The sequence below is a fragment of the Mus caroli genome, chromosome 18 (assembly GCF_900094665.2).
Source record: "Mus caroli chromosome 18, CAROLI_EIJ_v1.1, whole genome shotgun sequence".
NCBI lineage: Eukaryota > Metazoa > Chordata > Mammalia > Rodentia > Muridae > Mus > Mus caroli.
Window position 1 is genome coordinate 53,291,114 of NC_034587.1, and position 16,410 is coordinate 53,307,523.

The following is a 16,410-nucleotide window of genomic DNA, read 5'->3' on the forward strand; positions in this document are numbered from 1 at the left end:
TGCATATAAAATTGATCTATGAACCAATGCATATAAATTTTTTAAAAATAAAATCATTTAAAAAAAAAAAAGCAAAGCTGGATGTGGTGACACATGCCATTTATAATCCCAGCTCTTGGGAGACAGTGGCAGGAAGATCTCTGAGTTCAAAGCCAGTCTGGTCTACGAAGTGAGTCACAAGACAACCAGGGCCACACAGAGAAACCCTATCTTGAGTGGGTGCAGGGGGAGTCCTCTGCTTGGGACCGGCTCAGTGGTAAAGTGTGTCTATCACTTGAGGGGTTCAATCTTATTTACTTATTTATTTAATAAATAAATCTGCTTTTCAGGTTAGGAGTATACTCTTGCTTCTCCTTCCGAAAGATCTTCCCTGGCTAACTCTGCTTAGCCTAGGGCGTTGGTAGATTTAGGATGATAAGTAGAATGAAGGAGGAGGGGGAAACCATTCATAAATATCCCAGCATTCCACCTGATTACCAGGCTTATTTCTCCTTTCAAACGTTTCCGTCCTGTCCTATCCTGCAGCTCCTTTGGTTTCACACTACTCCTTTACCTGATACTCTAGCTGCTGCGCACTCTAGGTTATGCATTTTACTCACTCTGACTTGTAAATGCGTTCCTTGCATCAGAAGCATGCAGTATGCTTTCTTCGCCTCTTCCTCATCTCCCACCAGGCCCTGCCAGGATGGCACATCCTGAAATAAGGGAACAGAAAACAGAAAGATGTTGGCCCGTACCATCGGCGGTTGACTTAGCCCTGGGAGGCTCGAATCCAGCTCGGGCAGCTAGGGAGGCCGCTAGAAATGAAAGGGGTCTATGAAAAGTAGATTTGGGCCAAAATGTTCTCCGAGGCTGTTGCACAGTGGCCTGGCACAGCCCGAGAATGACAAAGCCATGCTCTACGGTGGGAAATCCCAAGACGTAACTCTGCAATTCCTTTCTGCGGTCAGTGACTGGTCACGTCCAAGCCTCATGGTCATCCCCCAGCCCCGAAGGCCCACCCACTTTTCTGATCGTGGGTCGGCACCGCTCCTTCAGTCACCCTCACAGCAAACCCAAGGGTAACAGCCCTTCCCGCTGCCCCTTCAAGTCCTATGAGGTCTGCCCTCAGATATCCCCTCATTCTCTTTCAGACACACCATACTGGTCCCAACTACCCATCTGACACTGTGAAACCAAATCCCATCGTGAATTTTCTTTATGTTTTCTATTTATTATTATGGGGTCTGAGGGGTATAACAAGAGTATACAGGTATGCCCCTGAACAACTATCGGGAGTCGGTTCTTTCTTCAGCGGATTCCAGGAACAGAACTGAGCTCAATAAGCTTGCACTGCAGGCATCTTCACCCACCCAACGGTCTCCATGCCTCTATTTATGTTTTCTTTTTTCTTTTTTTTTTTTTTTTTTTTTTTTTTTTTTTTTGACAGGGGTTTCTCTGTGTAGCCTTGGCTGTCCTGGAACTCACTCTGTAGACCAGGCTGGCCTCGAACTCAGAAATCCGCCTGCCTCTGCCTCCCGAGAAACCAACAGTTCGTATATTTACTGACCACTGACTGGGGTTTGGGCTCTCGGTTGCTTAATTATCTCTTTTGTTTGGGTTTTGCTTTTTGGCTTGTTTGTCTTTGTAGGTGTGTTTGCATATTGTGGATATTGGGTCTTTTACTTCGGTTCCTTTTCACCCTTTCTGCACCTGTTTTTTCCACCTATCCTCTTTCAAACTGAGAGTTGGGCAGGGCTGGTATGAAGCAGAAATGGCGGGGGTGGGGGTGCAGGAAAGGCAAGGCTTTGGGGTTTGTTTGGATTTTGTTGTTGTTCACATTTGTGTGTGTGTGTGTGTGTGTGTGTTCATGTGGGAGTCATTGTGGGTTCCAGGGATTAGAATCAGGTGGTCAGGCTGGGCAGCCAGGACTGGCCCCTCAACCTGTAACTAGAGTTGAGAATTACATGGCCTGTGTCATAGTCACGGGTGAAAGGATGCTGAGTCAGGGCCCTGGTTTTATTCTCTGCTTCTGGGAAAAAACACTGGCTTTTCTCCCTCCTTCCTTCCCTCCCTTCCTTCCTTCCTTCTTTCCTTCTTTCCTTCCATTCTTCTTTAAGGACTTCTTTTCTGTGTATGAGTCTTTTGCCTGCATGTGTATAGATGTACCACGTGTACTCTAGTACCTGGTACCCAGGGAGGACAGAATTGGGTATCAGATTCCCTGGAACTGGAGTAATAGACAATAGTGAACCACTGTGTGGGTGCCAGAAACTGATACCAGATCTTCTACAAAAACAGCAAGTGCTCTAACCCACTGACCCATCTCTGCCCACCCCAGTTTTTTTTTTTTTATTTAATGCACGAGTGCTCTGCTGCACATATTCTCTGAATGCTAGAAGAGGACATCAGATCCCCCTATAGATGGTTGTGAATCACCCTGTTGTTGCTGGGAATTGCACTCAAGACCTCTGGAAGAGCAGCCAGTGGTCTTAACCACGGAGCTGTCTCTCCAGCCACTCAGGTTTTTTTAAAATTTTTTTTTTTTTATTTTATGGATCTGAGTGTTTCGACTGCATGTATATATACACGCACCACATGTATGCAGTACATGAAAGGCCAGAAGAGGGAGCTGGAGCCTCCCATCCCTCCTGCAAAACTGGAGTTGCAGACATTTGTGAGCTAGCATCTGGGTGCTGGGAACTCTGGCCTTAGTTGCTTCTTTTATACACCCCAGGCCCACCTGCCTGCCAGTGGCATTGCCCTCTGAGCTAGGCCTGCCTACATCCATTAGCAAGTAAGAAAATGCCTCCCAGACATGCATCCAACAAGCCAGTGTGACGGAGGCAACGCCTCAACCCAGGCTCCCTTTTCCTAGGTGTCTCTAGGTTCCTGACTAGGTGAAGGCAAAGCTAGCTGCTACAACCACTGACCCGTCTCACCAGCTCAGAATGATCTAAAATTTATTTGTATTTATTTTTAGTGTGTGAATATGTGACTGTATGTATGTGTGTATACCACATGCATACACGTGCCCCTTGAGGACAGAAGTCATTAGATTACCTGGGACTGGAGTTACAGGCAGTAAGCCACCACATGTGGGTGCTGGGAACTGAATCAGGCTCCTCTGCAAGAGCAGAGAGTTCTCTTACCTGCTGAGCCATCCATCTCTCCAGCAGTCCATCTCCCCCAGAAGCTTTTAATAGGTAAAGAGGTCATTGTTTACTTAGGACTAGAAGTGGTATCAGTGATAGAGAAACAGTGGGAAGAACATTCAATTTTAGAGTCCTATGTTTTTATTTATTCTTGCTCTGTCGCTTGCTACCTGTGTACATGGTCCTATCACTGATCATCCCTTACCCTCAGTTACAAATGGAGACCCTGCTTCTGTATGGGGTGGCATAGTCAAGGCTAGAATACATAAATAAGTACCTACCTAGGCTTGTTAGAACCTGTGATGGTTTGTATTTGCCTGGCCCAGGGAGTGGCACCATTAGGAGGTATGGCCTTGTTGGAGTAGGTGTGTCACTGTGGGTATGAGCTTAAGACCCTCATCCTAGCTGCCTGGAAGCCAGTCTTCCATTAGCAGCCTTCAGATGGAGATGTAGAACTCTCAGCTCTGCCTACACCATGCTTGCCTGGATGCTGCCATGCTCCCACCTTGATGATAATGGACTGAACCTCTGAACCTGCAAGCCAGTCCCAATTAAATGTTGTCTTTTCTAAGAAGAGTTCTCGGTCATGGTGCCTGTGCACAGCAATGAAAACCCTAACTAAGACAGAGCCCCCTTATTTTTTGCTCCCCAAGCATGCCTGTAGGATATCACAGGCTTCCTCCAAGCAGTGCCTTAGTTTGCTATGCAGCTATAACTTAGTGCTCACAAATTGGGTAAATTTGTAAAGAAAAAAAGGGTATATTAAGCTCTCAGTCTGGAGGCCAGGGGGTCTAAAGTCAGGACGTCATACCTAGGGAAGGACTTCCTGCTAATGGGAACTCCATGATGAGACAAAGCGAGCTTGGATAGCTCTTCTTAGTAAATCACTAATGCAATTGTGACTAAAGCCCCAAATCAAAGGATCACTGATATAGGACTTTGGGGGTTCTGTTTAGTAGTGGGGCTACAAATACCAGACCATAGATGAAGGGTATGTTCTTTTGATCCATGGGATTCTCTATTCCCATCATAATACTGGTTGCTCAGTATCCCTTGCTCTGAATTGTTTGTTTGTTTGTTTGTTTGTTTGTTTGTTTGTTTGTTTTTGAGACAAGGTTTCTCTCTATGTAACCCTGGCTGCCCTGGAACTCACTATGAAGACACCGTGCTAGGATTAAAAGAGTGTAGCACTCTTCTGTTCTGAATTCTTTAAAACTCACTTATTTAGTGTTTCGTGAGAGCATTTTAATGCCCAACTGTGGACTGTAAGTCTTCAGGTCTCTCTAGAAGTCAATCTTCTGTAGATATTATATGTAGGAATGTGTAATATCATTGCTAAACATTATGACACATCTGCTACTTAAAGCCACAGGGCAGAGCTTTATTTATTTATTTATTTATTTATTTATTTATTTATTTGTTTGTTTATTTATTTATTTATTTTAAAGATTTATTTATTTATTATATGTAAAGTACACTGTAGCTGTCTTCAGACACTCCAGAAGAGGGCGCCAGATCTCGTTACGGATGGTTGTGAGTCACCATGTGGTTGCTGGGATTTGAACTCTGGACCTTCGGAAGAGCAGTCGGGTGCTCTTACCCACTGAGCCATCTCACCAGCCCCAGAGCTTTATTTAAATTTCACCTCCGAATAGCTTTTTTTATTCTAGATAGAATAATGTCCAGCATTTCCCGGCCACAGCAAATACACTCTTAAGATGCATATTACTTATAATAACGCCATCTTTTTTTTTTATTGTTTCAAGATACAAAACAACTTACAAAAGCTGCTTGAGAATGGTGACTGAGTGACCAGCTGCTGGGACCAACAGAATACCTCACGTTCTCCCTTGAAGTCGGTGCTTCTTGAGAGTCTGTTGTACGCCCCCTGCTGGCCAGAGGCGCGGGATGCTGAGAATCCAGATGTGTTTGCTCTTTGGAGGTCTCCAGCTTAGGAAAGGGGGTGGGGAAAGGGGAATGAGTTTGCTTTTGTGCAATAAAAGTTGACCTTGTCTCTGCTGCTGCTGCTGCCTGAAGATAACAGACCCATCTCGGGAGGTGAGCAAGGTCCCGGAAGACACCTGTAGCACGAGGGTTATGGTAACGATCAGGAAACACAGCACTCCATGCTTTTCAGCCCTTTCTTAGCCTTCTCTTTCATGCCTTCACCCATCCTGGTCAGCCATCAGACCTAAGGGGTACACTGTATGCCAGCAAACTCAAAATGGTCCTTTAGAGAATTAGCCACAACAAGGCAAGAGCCTAATAAGCTTGCTTCCAACCCCTGTATTTTTGTGGGTTTTTATTTTCCCCCTTCTGCTCTTATGTTCTGATTTCTTTCATCTATGCCTTTTAATTTCCCAATTCAGTTTTCTGAGCATGCCCGGTAAAGAGAATTAAGTGTCCCATTTGCGTTGTGCTGTCTTGTTCGCGTGACGAGTACTTTATTGAAGTGATTCCCGCCAACCTCCCGTCGGGAATCTTTGAGGTGTGACTCTGAAATACTAAATCACATTCACTCTGAAACCAAAACGAACCTTTCAGCCAAAAGTTGTCATAGTGATTTAACATGGGACGGAAAGCCCCGTTCCTAGGATCATAAGCGGATGGCAGAAGCAGCGTTGAGGCAGGATGTCTGTGTTGGACTCTAAAACCCATTTCAGGATGGTAATTGGATGTCTTTCTCCTACAATAAAGCAATAAGTGGTGGTCTGCTAACTTTACTTGCAGTATGGGTTGGCTGGTTTTTATGAATAATTATTTAGGGTACCAAAAGATGTGTAAGTATAAAACATTTCTATCTGCAGTGCGTTTTATAAATCATTTCTATGAAATGTGTTTTGTTTAATCAGATAAGCTAATAAGTGGATTGGTGATGTCGTGTGTATTTGCGAGCATACTGGGTAACTGTGCCTGGTGCACCAGCTATTAATAAATACTCATTGCCTAAGGCACTCTAGCTAATGCTGTTTCCTGCATTTGTAAATTCTCTTGCCAAAGACTTGCGGTGGTGTTTAAATCTCCTCACATCCACACTATCACTTTCAGCTTCATTCTTACCGACTGCCACCCGCCACCGCCACCAATGTCACCACCACCATGGAGTATTTATAAGTTAAAAGAAAGTTTAAGGGTTTGTTGTTGTTGTTGTTGTTGTTTGTTGTTATAATGGTATCAAGGGGGGAAAATGAGCTTTGAAATCAATAGGCGAATGTTTGATTCCTAGGTTTGATTGAGATTTTAAGAGGTGTTCAACCTCAGACATGATAGTCTGCCTTCCTCTTACCCATTTTATTAATGAGGCTGAAAGTACCAAAGAAAATGTGCCAGTGTGAAGATGGTGGAGCCTCTAAAGCATGTAGCTTTGCTGGGCAAGTGGCTTCCCAGAACAGATACCATAGGTTTTTATTTGGTTTGGTGGGGGGAGTTTCTTTTGGGTTTGGGTTTTTTTTTTGGTTGGTTGGTTGGTTGGTTGGTTGGTTGGTTGGTTGGTTGGTTGGTTGGTTTTCAAGACAGGGTTTCTCTGTGTAGCCTCGGCTCTCTGGAACTCACTCTGTAGGTAGACCAGGCTAGCCTCAAGCTCACAGAGATCTGCCTGCCTCTGCCTCCCAAGCACTAGGATCAGAAGCACACGTCATCCCCAGCCTCTAAGAATGTCCCTTGAACTGGTAAGAACACAGTTGCTAAGGAAGGTAACCATCGGGATTTTGCCATCTCACCAGCTCAGGATATCCTTTCATGTGTAACCTTCTCTGCCTCTTTTATGACATCTTTCTATTTGGAGTGGGCAGCATACACACCATGTGTGAAAGGTGCGTGACGTGTGGAGATCAGGTGACAGCTTGCAGAAGTTGATTCTCTCAGCATCTGAGTCCTCGGAATCAATCCAGGTTGCTAGGTTTGACACAAGCACTTAACCCTCTGAGCCATCTCAGCAGCCCCTCGGGTGCTGTTTTAAAGCCTGTGTCCAAAATTCCTCCTGTTTTTAAGCCTGCTGTGACTAGATCACCTGACATAGCTCAAGCTGCCGTCACACGTGTCCCCAGGCCCAGTTTCCCTGGTTCAGGAGTCTCAGGCCTATGCACCATTCATAGCTTAATGTGGCACCTTTGATTCCCTGAATTTTCAGGCCATCTTTGTTGTGTCTAAATGCAAAGCTTTTTCTAATGTGGGAAGAAAGACTGAAAACCACTTTTTCTGTTGTGGTTTTTCTTATCTTGTGTGTTCCTAACCACTTAATGAAATTTCTCTCTTTTTTTCTTTCTTCTGTACACACACACACTCACACACACACACACAGACATTGGATCTACCACACCAATGCTCTGTGTATAGTAATGACAAACGGAGGGTAAAGTGACCCCTGCCTGCAGATGAAGCCACTGTATACGTGGGTCTTTACAAAGCACACAACTCATTATCCTTTAGGTTCTAAGAGTCTTGTCAAAAAAGCCTCACTTTGACAACTATTTCTGAAAGTGGCCTTAATCCACAAAAGTATGAGAAAATACAGCACGGGGACGTATGCATCTGTCTGTCCTGCCGTCACTCAACCTCATTTTTTAAAGATGTACTTATCCTATTTTTTATGTGAGTTGTTTGGCCTGAATATATGTATATATACCTTATATATGCCTGGTACCTGTTGAAGACTAAGAGAGCATCAGATTCCCTGGAAATGTAGTTACGGATGACTGTGAACCAACGTGGGGTACTGGAAACCAAACCCAGGGTCTCTGTAGGAGCAGGACAAGCTCATAACCACTGAGCTGTCTCTCTAGCCCCGGCTACCTATTTTAAGCATCTTGTAGAGAGAAATGTCTTCCTCCTGTCTCAGAACCACACAAGTGTGCCCTGAGAGCATTGCTTTGTTACTTCCTGGGTGTCCCTTGGCTATGTTTGCTTAAGTGAGTGTAGTAACTGCTGCTTCTGTCTTCAGTTCCCTGCTCCATCTGCCATACGGAGTGAGTAAGAAGCGTTGACCCTAAGCATATTTGGGCTCCTTCCATCCTGCATTCTCAGGCTCTGGTCCAATAGGAGTTGCCTTGGCCCTTTGTTCCTTCATTTGAGCGTTGTGACAGTGAACTCTCTGCTCTCCTGCCTATGTATATATAGGCCCCCAGAAGAAAGGAATAAAGAAGAAAACAAGCCTCCAATAAACTTCTTGCCCCAGGTGAGAGATGCCTGATCAGATGTCTGGGGCCGTAACGCTATGGTTTGTTAACCTCAACAGGGGATATTTGTACCATCTGGTCTACCCACCGTCATCCTAACAACATTTTGATTTGTGCTTTTCCTGATTGTAACACTGTTGATTTATGATTTACATTTTACACAAAACTAAGTTGCATAACACTATTGATTTATGATTTACAGACAGTAGCTCTACATGTTTAAAATATACAATCTGATACATTCTGACCTAAGTATATACATGAGAAGTCATCAGAGTCAAGATGGTCAAATATCACTACCCCCTAAAGAAAGCCCTTGCCAGTGGGTTCTCACACCTTTCCTAGTGCCCCTAGCCCAATAACTACTGATCTGCATTCTGTTTTGTAAAATGACAACAACTGTATTCTGGCAGTTTGTGTAAGTGGAACCACACAGTGTCTGAGTGATTGATTCCATATAGGGGGAGGTCACACGTGTGGGCTGAGAGAGCAACCGGCAGAAGTTGATTCTTCCCATAGACAGTTTTCGTCTCGGAGCTTGAACTCAAGTCACTTCAGGCTTGGTGGCAAGCCTCCATTCCCACTGAGCCATCTCCTGGGATCTTTTATTTAGCACAATTATTCAATATGTATCTAACTTTTTTTTTTTTTTTTTGGTTTTTCGAGACAGGGTTTCTCTGTGTAGCCCTGGCTGTCCTGGCACTCACTTTGTAGACCAGGCTGGCCTAGAACCCAGAAATCCGCCTGCCTCTGCCTCCCGAGTGCTGGGATTAAAGGTGTGCGCCACCACGCCTGGCTGTATCTAACTTTTTAATATTTCAGTATTTTACTCCTTTTTGTTATTCAGTAGAATTTCACTGTGTCTATCATAAATTGTTTATCTGTTCACTTGTGGTAGACGTCTGGTATGTTTACTCTAGTTCATTGTAAATAAAGCTTCTGAGCCTGGAGAGACAGCTGCATAGCTAAGGGGTAAGTAGGGATATTTACAGTAGCCAGGCATGGTGACACATGCCTTTAATCCCAGCTCTCGGGAGGCAGAGGGAAGTGAAGCTCTGAGTTTGGGTCAAGCCTTGTCTACAGAGGGAGTTCCAGAACAGTCAGGTCTACACAGAGAACCTTGTCTCAAAATAACAACAGAAAAGGAACACGATTGCTTCTGCAGAGGACCCAGATTTAGTTCCCAGTGCCCACACGACAGCCAACAGCTGTAACTCCAGTTCCAGGGGATAGGGCTCCCTCTTCTGTAACCATGCAGTGCTCATAGATGCAAGCAGGCAAACCCTCATACACATGGAATAAAGATAAAATCAATCTCTTAAAAATAAATAAAACTGCTATAACTATTCTAGTACAGGTCTCTATAGGTATGTATTTTCACTTTTTCCTGAAAAACCACTCACTAAGAATTGAAATGGCAAGTATGTGGTTAACTTTTTAAGAAACTATAGAACTGAACTGGAGAGGTGGGTCCATGGTTAAGAACATATACTGTTTTCTCAGAAAACTTGACAACATCTGTGTCAGGTAGCTTACAACCATCTGTAACTTCAGGGTATCTAATACCCTGTGACCTTCTTGGGTACCTATAAACACACACACACACACAAATTTAAATTAAAATTTAAAAATATTAAAAGGAACAAAACTATGGGCTATCATCTCTAATATACATTCCCACCATCGGTGTATAAATTTCTTCACCCACACAAAATATGCAGTCTTAAATCAGTGTGCTAAATCCAGTCATCTGATCCCTGTGTAAGCTCAGAATTTGCCCTGTAACCAGAATCCTATTAGCACACTTGATCGGAGATGTGCATGCATTTGAGTCAGCACACACAGCCTTTGGGTTCTTGGGAAACCTCTAAAGCTACCGTCAGTGGCCATGTGTACCCCTCTGTGCATCAGGAAGTGGGACAGGACACTAATGCCCCCTTCTGGCTCCACTTCCTCTAACCCTGCACCAAGGTCTTCCCTGCCTTTGCCCACTTGTGTTTTTGAGACAGACTGGCTCAAGATGACCTCGAACACCTGGTGTTCCTGCTTCCATCTCTCGGTGCTGGATAACAGGTGTATAACTCCCACATCTGTTTTATGCAACGTTCTGAGTGCTAGACTCTACCACCTGACCCACATCCCTAGATCCTAAATGGAGTTTTAACAACTTATTGTTTTTATTTTATGTTCATTAGTGTCTTGTCAGTCTGTCTGTCTCTATATATGAGGGTGTCAGATCTTGGAGTTACAGACAGTTGTGCGCTACCATGTAGATGCTGAGATTTGAACCCAGGTCTCTGGAAGAGCATTCAGTGCTCTTAACATTTGAGCTATCTCTCCAGCCCCGCTAAATGGATTTTTGGTGGAGTTTTTAAACTACATTTTATTTAATGTGCCTGTCTCCATGTTAAGTTTATAAAATTATATTGTGTGTGTGTGTGTGTGTGTGTGTGTGTGTGTGTGTGTGTATGTATGTGTGTATGTGTGTTTGTATGTGTGTAGACCCACATGTGCCATGGTAAGGGTGGGGAGGTCTGAGAACATTAGGTGGGTGTCATTTCTCTCTTAACCACGTGAGTGCCAGGAATAAACTCAGTCAGCAGTAGCCATCGATGCTGGCACCCTTACCTGATGTGCTATCATCTCCCCAGCCAATTCAATGAGGCTTTTAAAGAAAACAACAGTAGGAGCTGGAGATGTGGTTCAGAGGTTAAGAGCACTGCCTGCTCTTCCAGAGGACTCTGGTTCTATTCCCAGCACACTGCTCACAACTGTCTGGAACTCCAGTTCCAGAGGATCCAACACCTTCACACATACATGCAAGCAAAACACCAACACATGTAAAGAATAATTTAAAAAAAAAAAAGGAAAAGAAGGACTGTATCAGTATGTATAAATATCTCAGGGAACTTGAGCCGCTCAAGTATTCATTTTCTTTGTACTTGCATATCAGCAATAATTATTAATCTAAACTAACAGATGTGGGGTTGGGAAGATGGCCTAGTCACCAACTGCTTGCCTCACAACCCTAGGACCTAAACTGGATCCCTAGAACCTACATAATAATAATCCTATAATCCTGGCACTGGGGACGGGAGGGGTCGGGGTGGGTAGAATTAATGGATCCATGGTGCCTGCTAGCCAGTCTAGCTGCATCAGTGAGTTCCAGACTCAATAACAAAGGTACTCAACATTGACCTCCAGCCTCTACACACCACACTCCACACACGCATACAACTGTGGGCACACACAAACACATAATACTCATGAACACTTACAAAAATGAAATAACAACAAATGATATGAAAGTCAGTTCATACGTAAGAATTTGGTAGTCCTTTGGGACAAGTCACATGAAAAACGAATTCCCCTTCACGGGGTGGGGGTTGGGGGGCATATAATAGTTGGTGGGAATCGCACCTCTACATCAACTACAGTCTCGGGAAGAAAGGGCGTGGAAATTACACCTCTACATCCCCTTGCCTGATTTAGACAAAAGGAAAGAACACGGCTGGAGAACTGGAACCTCCCACTGGTCCATGGAAATGGCTCAGTGTCCTAAATTCTGTCTAGGTAAGAGGTGATAACGATGAATGAACTGTGAAGACGCCATGGCAAACGCGCGGCAGCAAGCTTGGCTACAGTGGGTATGTGGGAAAACTGCATGCAATGCTGCTCCTGGGGAGCAATGGCGGAAAAGCTCTCAGCTTTCCTCTTGGTTCTCCGCCAGATAAATGTCTGCACACGGCCACACCTGCTGTTAAAGTAGATGTGTAAAGCCAGATACATGCTCTTCCTGGAAAAAAAATTATGCGGTTTTCTATTTCTAAATCAATGTTTTATAATCTTTTGTTCTGGCACTTTCGGGCTTTCTATGTATGGGCCACTTCCTGACATTTGGGTAAACTTTAATGAATCAGACCATGACATTTATAAAGGATAAAATATGCCACCTCTGCTTCCAGCTTCATAAACAGCGCTGGAGGCGTGGAGAGATGGCCCAGTGGTCAAGAACGCTGGCTGCTCTTTCAGACAACCTGGATTTGATTCCCATTACCCACACAGCTGCTCACAAACCATCTGTAACTCCAGTTCCGGGAGATCCGACGCCCTCTTCTGGCCTTCTTGGGTAAAAGGCGTGCCGAAAGGTGACCAGGCAGCCAGGACCAGCTGATAGGACTAACACTAGCCCATCCTGCTTCCTTTCACATCTGGAAAAGCTTCTTGTGCAGATGTCTGTCCTCATGCATAGGGTACTATGCTGTTCAAATCCTGGCCATGAGAAAATGAAAGAGCACAGCCTCTGTCTTCTTTCCTATGTCAGAACAAAGGACCTGAGAGAACATCGTACACAAGGAACAATTAATCTGGCTCAGCATTGTACAGGGTCCATCCAGTCCACAGTTTCCTGGCCCCATACACTTACACAGAACGTCATGGCAGTAAGGGCATGTGCCGGAGGCTGTCCACCTCAGGGCTAAGAGAAAAGTGACTGTCAACCAGGCATAAGCTTCAAAGGCATACATCCAGGAACTTGTACTACCTCTACCCACTGGGAGGGAAACATGAGTCTGTGGGGAACATCTAGATTCAAATCGCATATCTTGTGAATTTGGTTTTTATGAACTATATAGTATCTCCCAAAGATTCCATTATTTAGAGCAAACATTGGACTGGATTGCTGATATTCTGACAACGACTGGTATCATCCCAAAGAACTGCTTCTAAACAGGTCCACACACCCCTTGTCCTATTAACCATCTTTCTCCCCTTCCTCTGGTCAGTGGGCTACAAGGGAGGTTGGAGCATTCAAGAACCCTAAATAAGGTAGACTTAGAAAAATCTAAGCCTACAGGCTTCAAAGTTCTCTTCTGGGGTTGCTAATGGTGAGATTTGGGGGTTTTCTGTCTTGTTGAGCATTTATTGTGTCCCCTGTAATGGGGAAAATGACACACTTCTAAAGACTTGAAGGAAATCCCACAAGATACTGATTACAGGGATACCGTAATACAGGGTCATCCCAAGCCCAAGGCTGCTGTTGCTGCTGAACTGTGGAATGTGAGTCAGGCTTCACCCACTGAAACAGTGATTCTCAACCTGTGGCTCACAAGCCCCTTGGGGTTGCATATCAGATATCCTGTATATCAGATACATACATTATGATTCATTACAGTAGCAAAATTTTAGTTCTAAAGGAGCAATGAAAATAATGCTATGGTTGGGAGGTCACCACAACATGAGAAACTATATTAAAGGTTCAAAGCATTAGGAACCACTATACAAAGCATTAGTTAACCACTGCTATAGAAGGTTCTACACTAGCTACTCTTCAAGAACATTTCTTACCCAGAGGGGAATACACACCTTTAATCTCAGAGTTTACAGAGGCGGAAGCTTATGGATCTCCATGAGTTTGAGGCTAGCCTGGTCTACACTGAGAGTCTCAGGCCAGCTAGGGCTACATAATGAGACCCTAGCACAAAAACGGACAGAAACTGGACCCAGCTGCCTCTTGCTCACTGGCCTTTCCTCAGTGAGCTGTCTCATCAGCTCTAGATATATATATATTTTTTATAATCACTTACTCAAACAACTGCCAAGTGTAACAGTTCCAAGCCTTACACATCTTAGGCCTGATTTTGCACAGAAATAGTACGCTACTCCTACAAGTACACACAAATGCTCACATGTGCACAGATGCACACACATACAAATCTCATGATTATCCTGGCTGGAGTTGAGAGCCACGCTTTTCTCAGAATGAAGGGAGAAAGGCTTCCAGTAAACCAACCTGAAAAAAAAATCATTTATCTTCCCTAAGATTCCTGTAAACTCTGGGCAGCCACATGCTATGTATGAGTTAATCGGCCCACAGTTTGTTTTAGGTAATAACCTGCCACTAAAATATGCCAGGCTTGTCTCTCAAAACAGTACAATGGTTTCTGTTTGTTTGATTATTTTTTCTCTTGAGCCTATGGAATCTGACCTGGCAGGACTGCTGTGGAGACTCTCAATGTGGAAGCAGTGGCCCACATCCCAGCACTGGTTGGCACATGTAGTGGCTCTGAGGTCATGCAGGGGTCAGTTGGAAACTGTGACCAAAGGAAGGCATCAGTGTGAGGATAAGTGAGCATTCCCCTGCCCCATGCCTCTGGCCTACCCAGAAAGTGAGGCTAAGCAAGTCCCGGATATGTCCCTACATACCAACTGCAAGACAGAAAGAAAGGCACATTCACACCAGTGTGGAGGAGACTAGACTACTGCTCTGGGTCAACATGAAGTTACATGACACTCTATTGCCCGCGCTTTTGTGTGTCCCCCTGGTAAGAACACGCTCAGGGCAACTGGAATCTTCTGCAGCACAAACTTTATTGCTTACCCCATCAGGAGCCAGTGGAGAAGAGAGCCAGAGAGAGAGAGAGATGGCGGAGCCCCCTCCCTTTTATGGAGGACTGTCCTCCGCCTCGGACGTGTCACTCCCTGATTGGCTGCAGCCCATCAGCCNGAGTTGTCNTCANGGGAAAGGCAGAGCACATGGCGTGGAAAGCTACCCTGGCACATGCGCAGCTTGCTTGTTTACTACTTAGAACACGGGTGTCAGTGCCATCAGCGCCATCTTGTAATGGTGAATGTGAAGGCGGCTCCTTACAACACTCTAAAGGTAACAAGAATATTGTGCTTTGAGGTATTACAATTTAATTAATTATATAAGCATTAGGTTCAGATTAGATTTTGTCTTCTGTGAGTACTTTAGACAGGACAGCCAGCAACAATACCAACAAAAGAATCTCTTCCTCTAAATAAACTAAAAGGCCCTGTTTATGGATTTTTACTCAATCCCAAAGGACTACTTCCAAACATTTAGGGACACGGCAGCTCGTTCCCAGTTTATAGCATGTTGGTTAGACCGCAAAGTCAAATTCCAAATAACCCAACATTTTGTCTCGAGGGTCCAGGGTCATCCAGGGAGAAATGGTTTTTTATTTTAATGATCCATAACTGCAATGAGATTGGTAAACCTCCCAATTATGTGATTATGCTTAATGAGCATTCCTATAGGGAATTATTCACTTAATATGTATTATTATTCACTTAAAAACAAGAAAAGACTTTTCCCATTAAGTTGTGGCTCAGCAATCTGGTCACTTACGGGCTAGCTTGCAGACCAACCTCTCCCCCACTGTCCACACATCACTGAAACCATCCACTGCCACCACCCCTAAGGAGATCCGTAGAGTGCACTAGGCTCTGGTCTCTGGTCCCAGCACCTCATAAACTGGGTATAGTGGTACACACCTATAATTCAGCACTTTCGAGGTGGAGGCAGGAGGCTCAATTCAGGTCATCTTCAGCCACACAGTGCATCTGAGACTGGCCTGGGTAGCATGGGATCCTATCTCAAAAAGCAAGGAAGGGCTGAAATGTGGTGGTGCACACCTTGGATCCCTGTCCTTGGGAGTCAAAGGCAGGTGGATCTCTGTGAGTTCAAGGCTAGCATGGTCTACACAGAGTTAGCGATTAGCCAGGGCTACATAGTGAAACTTTGTCTCGGAAAGAAATAAATAAATACATACATACATAAATACATAAACACATAAATAAATGCAACATGCTCTTACACTTGGGCCTCACTGCAAGGGATAAACAGACTGCCAAAATCACAATGGAAACAAAACAGAAGGTCATTGCTCTGGTCCGAACGGCCTCTGAGCGGGTAGTCCGGAGCTGATGCCCTTGTGGCTCAGCATCCTTACAAGCAGGGATTCCTCCTACTTTCCCACTTGGCCTCCGCGCCTTCCAACCTAAGGACCTGACTTTTTTCTAGCCGTGCACCCGCCACAAGAGAAAGGGGGGATGAGCACTGAGGGAGGGGATGATCCATCACCACCACAGATTCTACTGCAGCCTCCACAGGGACCAACTCGATCCACTAGTCAATAAAGATTAACTAATCCCACGCCATGTGCCAGCTACCTCATGAAACACAGAGAAGAGAGCATGGCCAAGCTAGACAAGGGTCTGTCCCGCTGAGTTCTCATTTAGTGAGTGGAAAAAATGTAAGTATATACATAGCTGTCAGAGGCAAAGAGAAGGAGAGCTTG

General features: G+C 44.6%; 1 protein-coding gene across 2 annotated transcripts in view; it reads left to right on the forward strand.

Moving 5' to 3' along the window:
• Gramd2b (GRAM domain containing 2B) overlaps positions 1-6,098 on the forward strand; it is a 111,781-nt gene extending 105,683 nt beyond the window's left edge. For both annotated transcript variants that reach the window (XM_021150618.2, XM_021150619.2), the window contains exon 14: positions 4,901-6,098. In XM_021150618.2, coding sequence (XP_021006277.1) covers positions 4,901-4,942 — 42 coding nt within the window. In that variant the 3' untranslated portion in view covers positions 4,943-6,098. The remainder of the gene's footprint in view (positions 1-4,900) is intronic.
• The last annotated feature ends 10,312 nt before the right edge of the window (positions 6,099-16,410 follow it).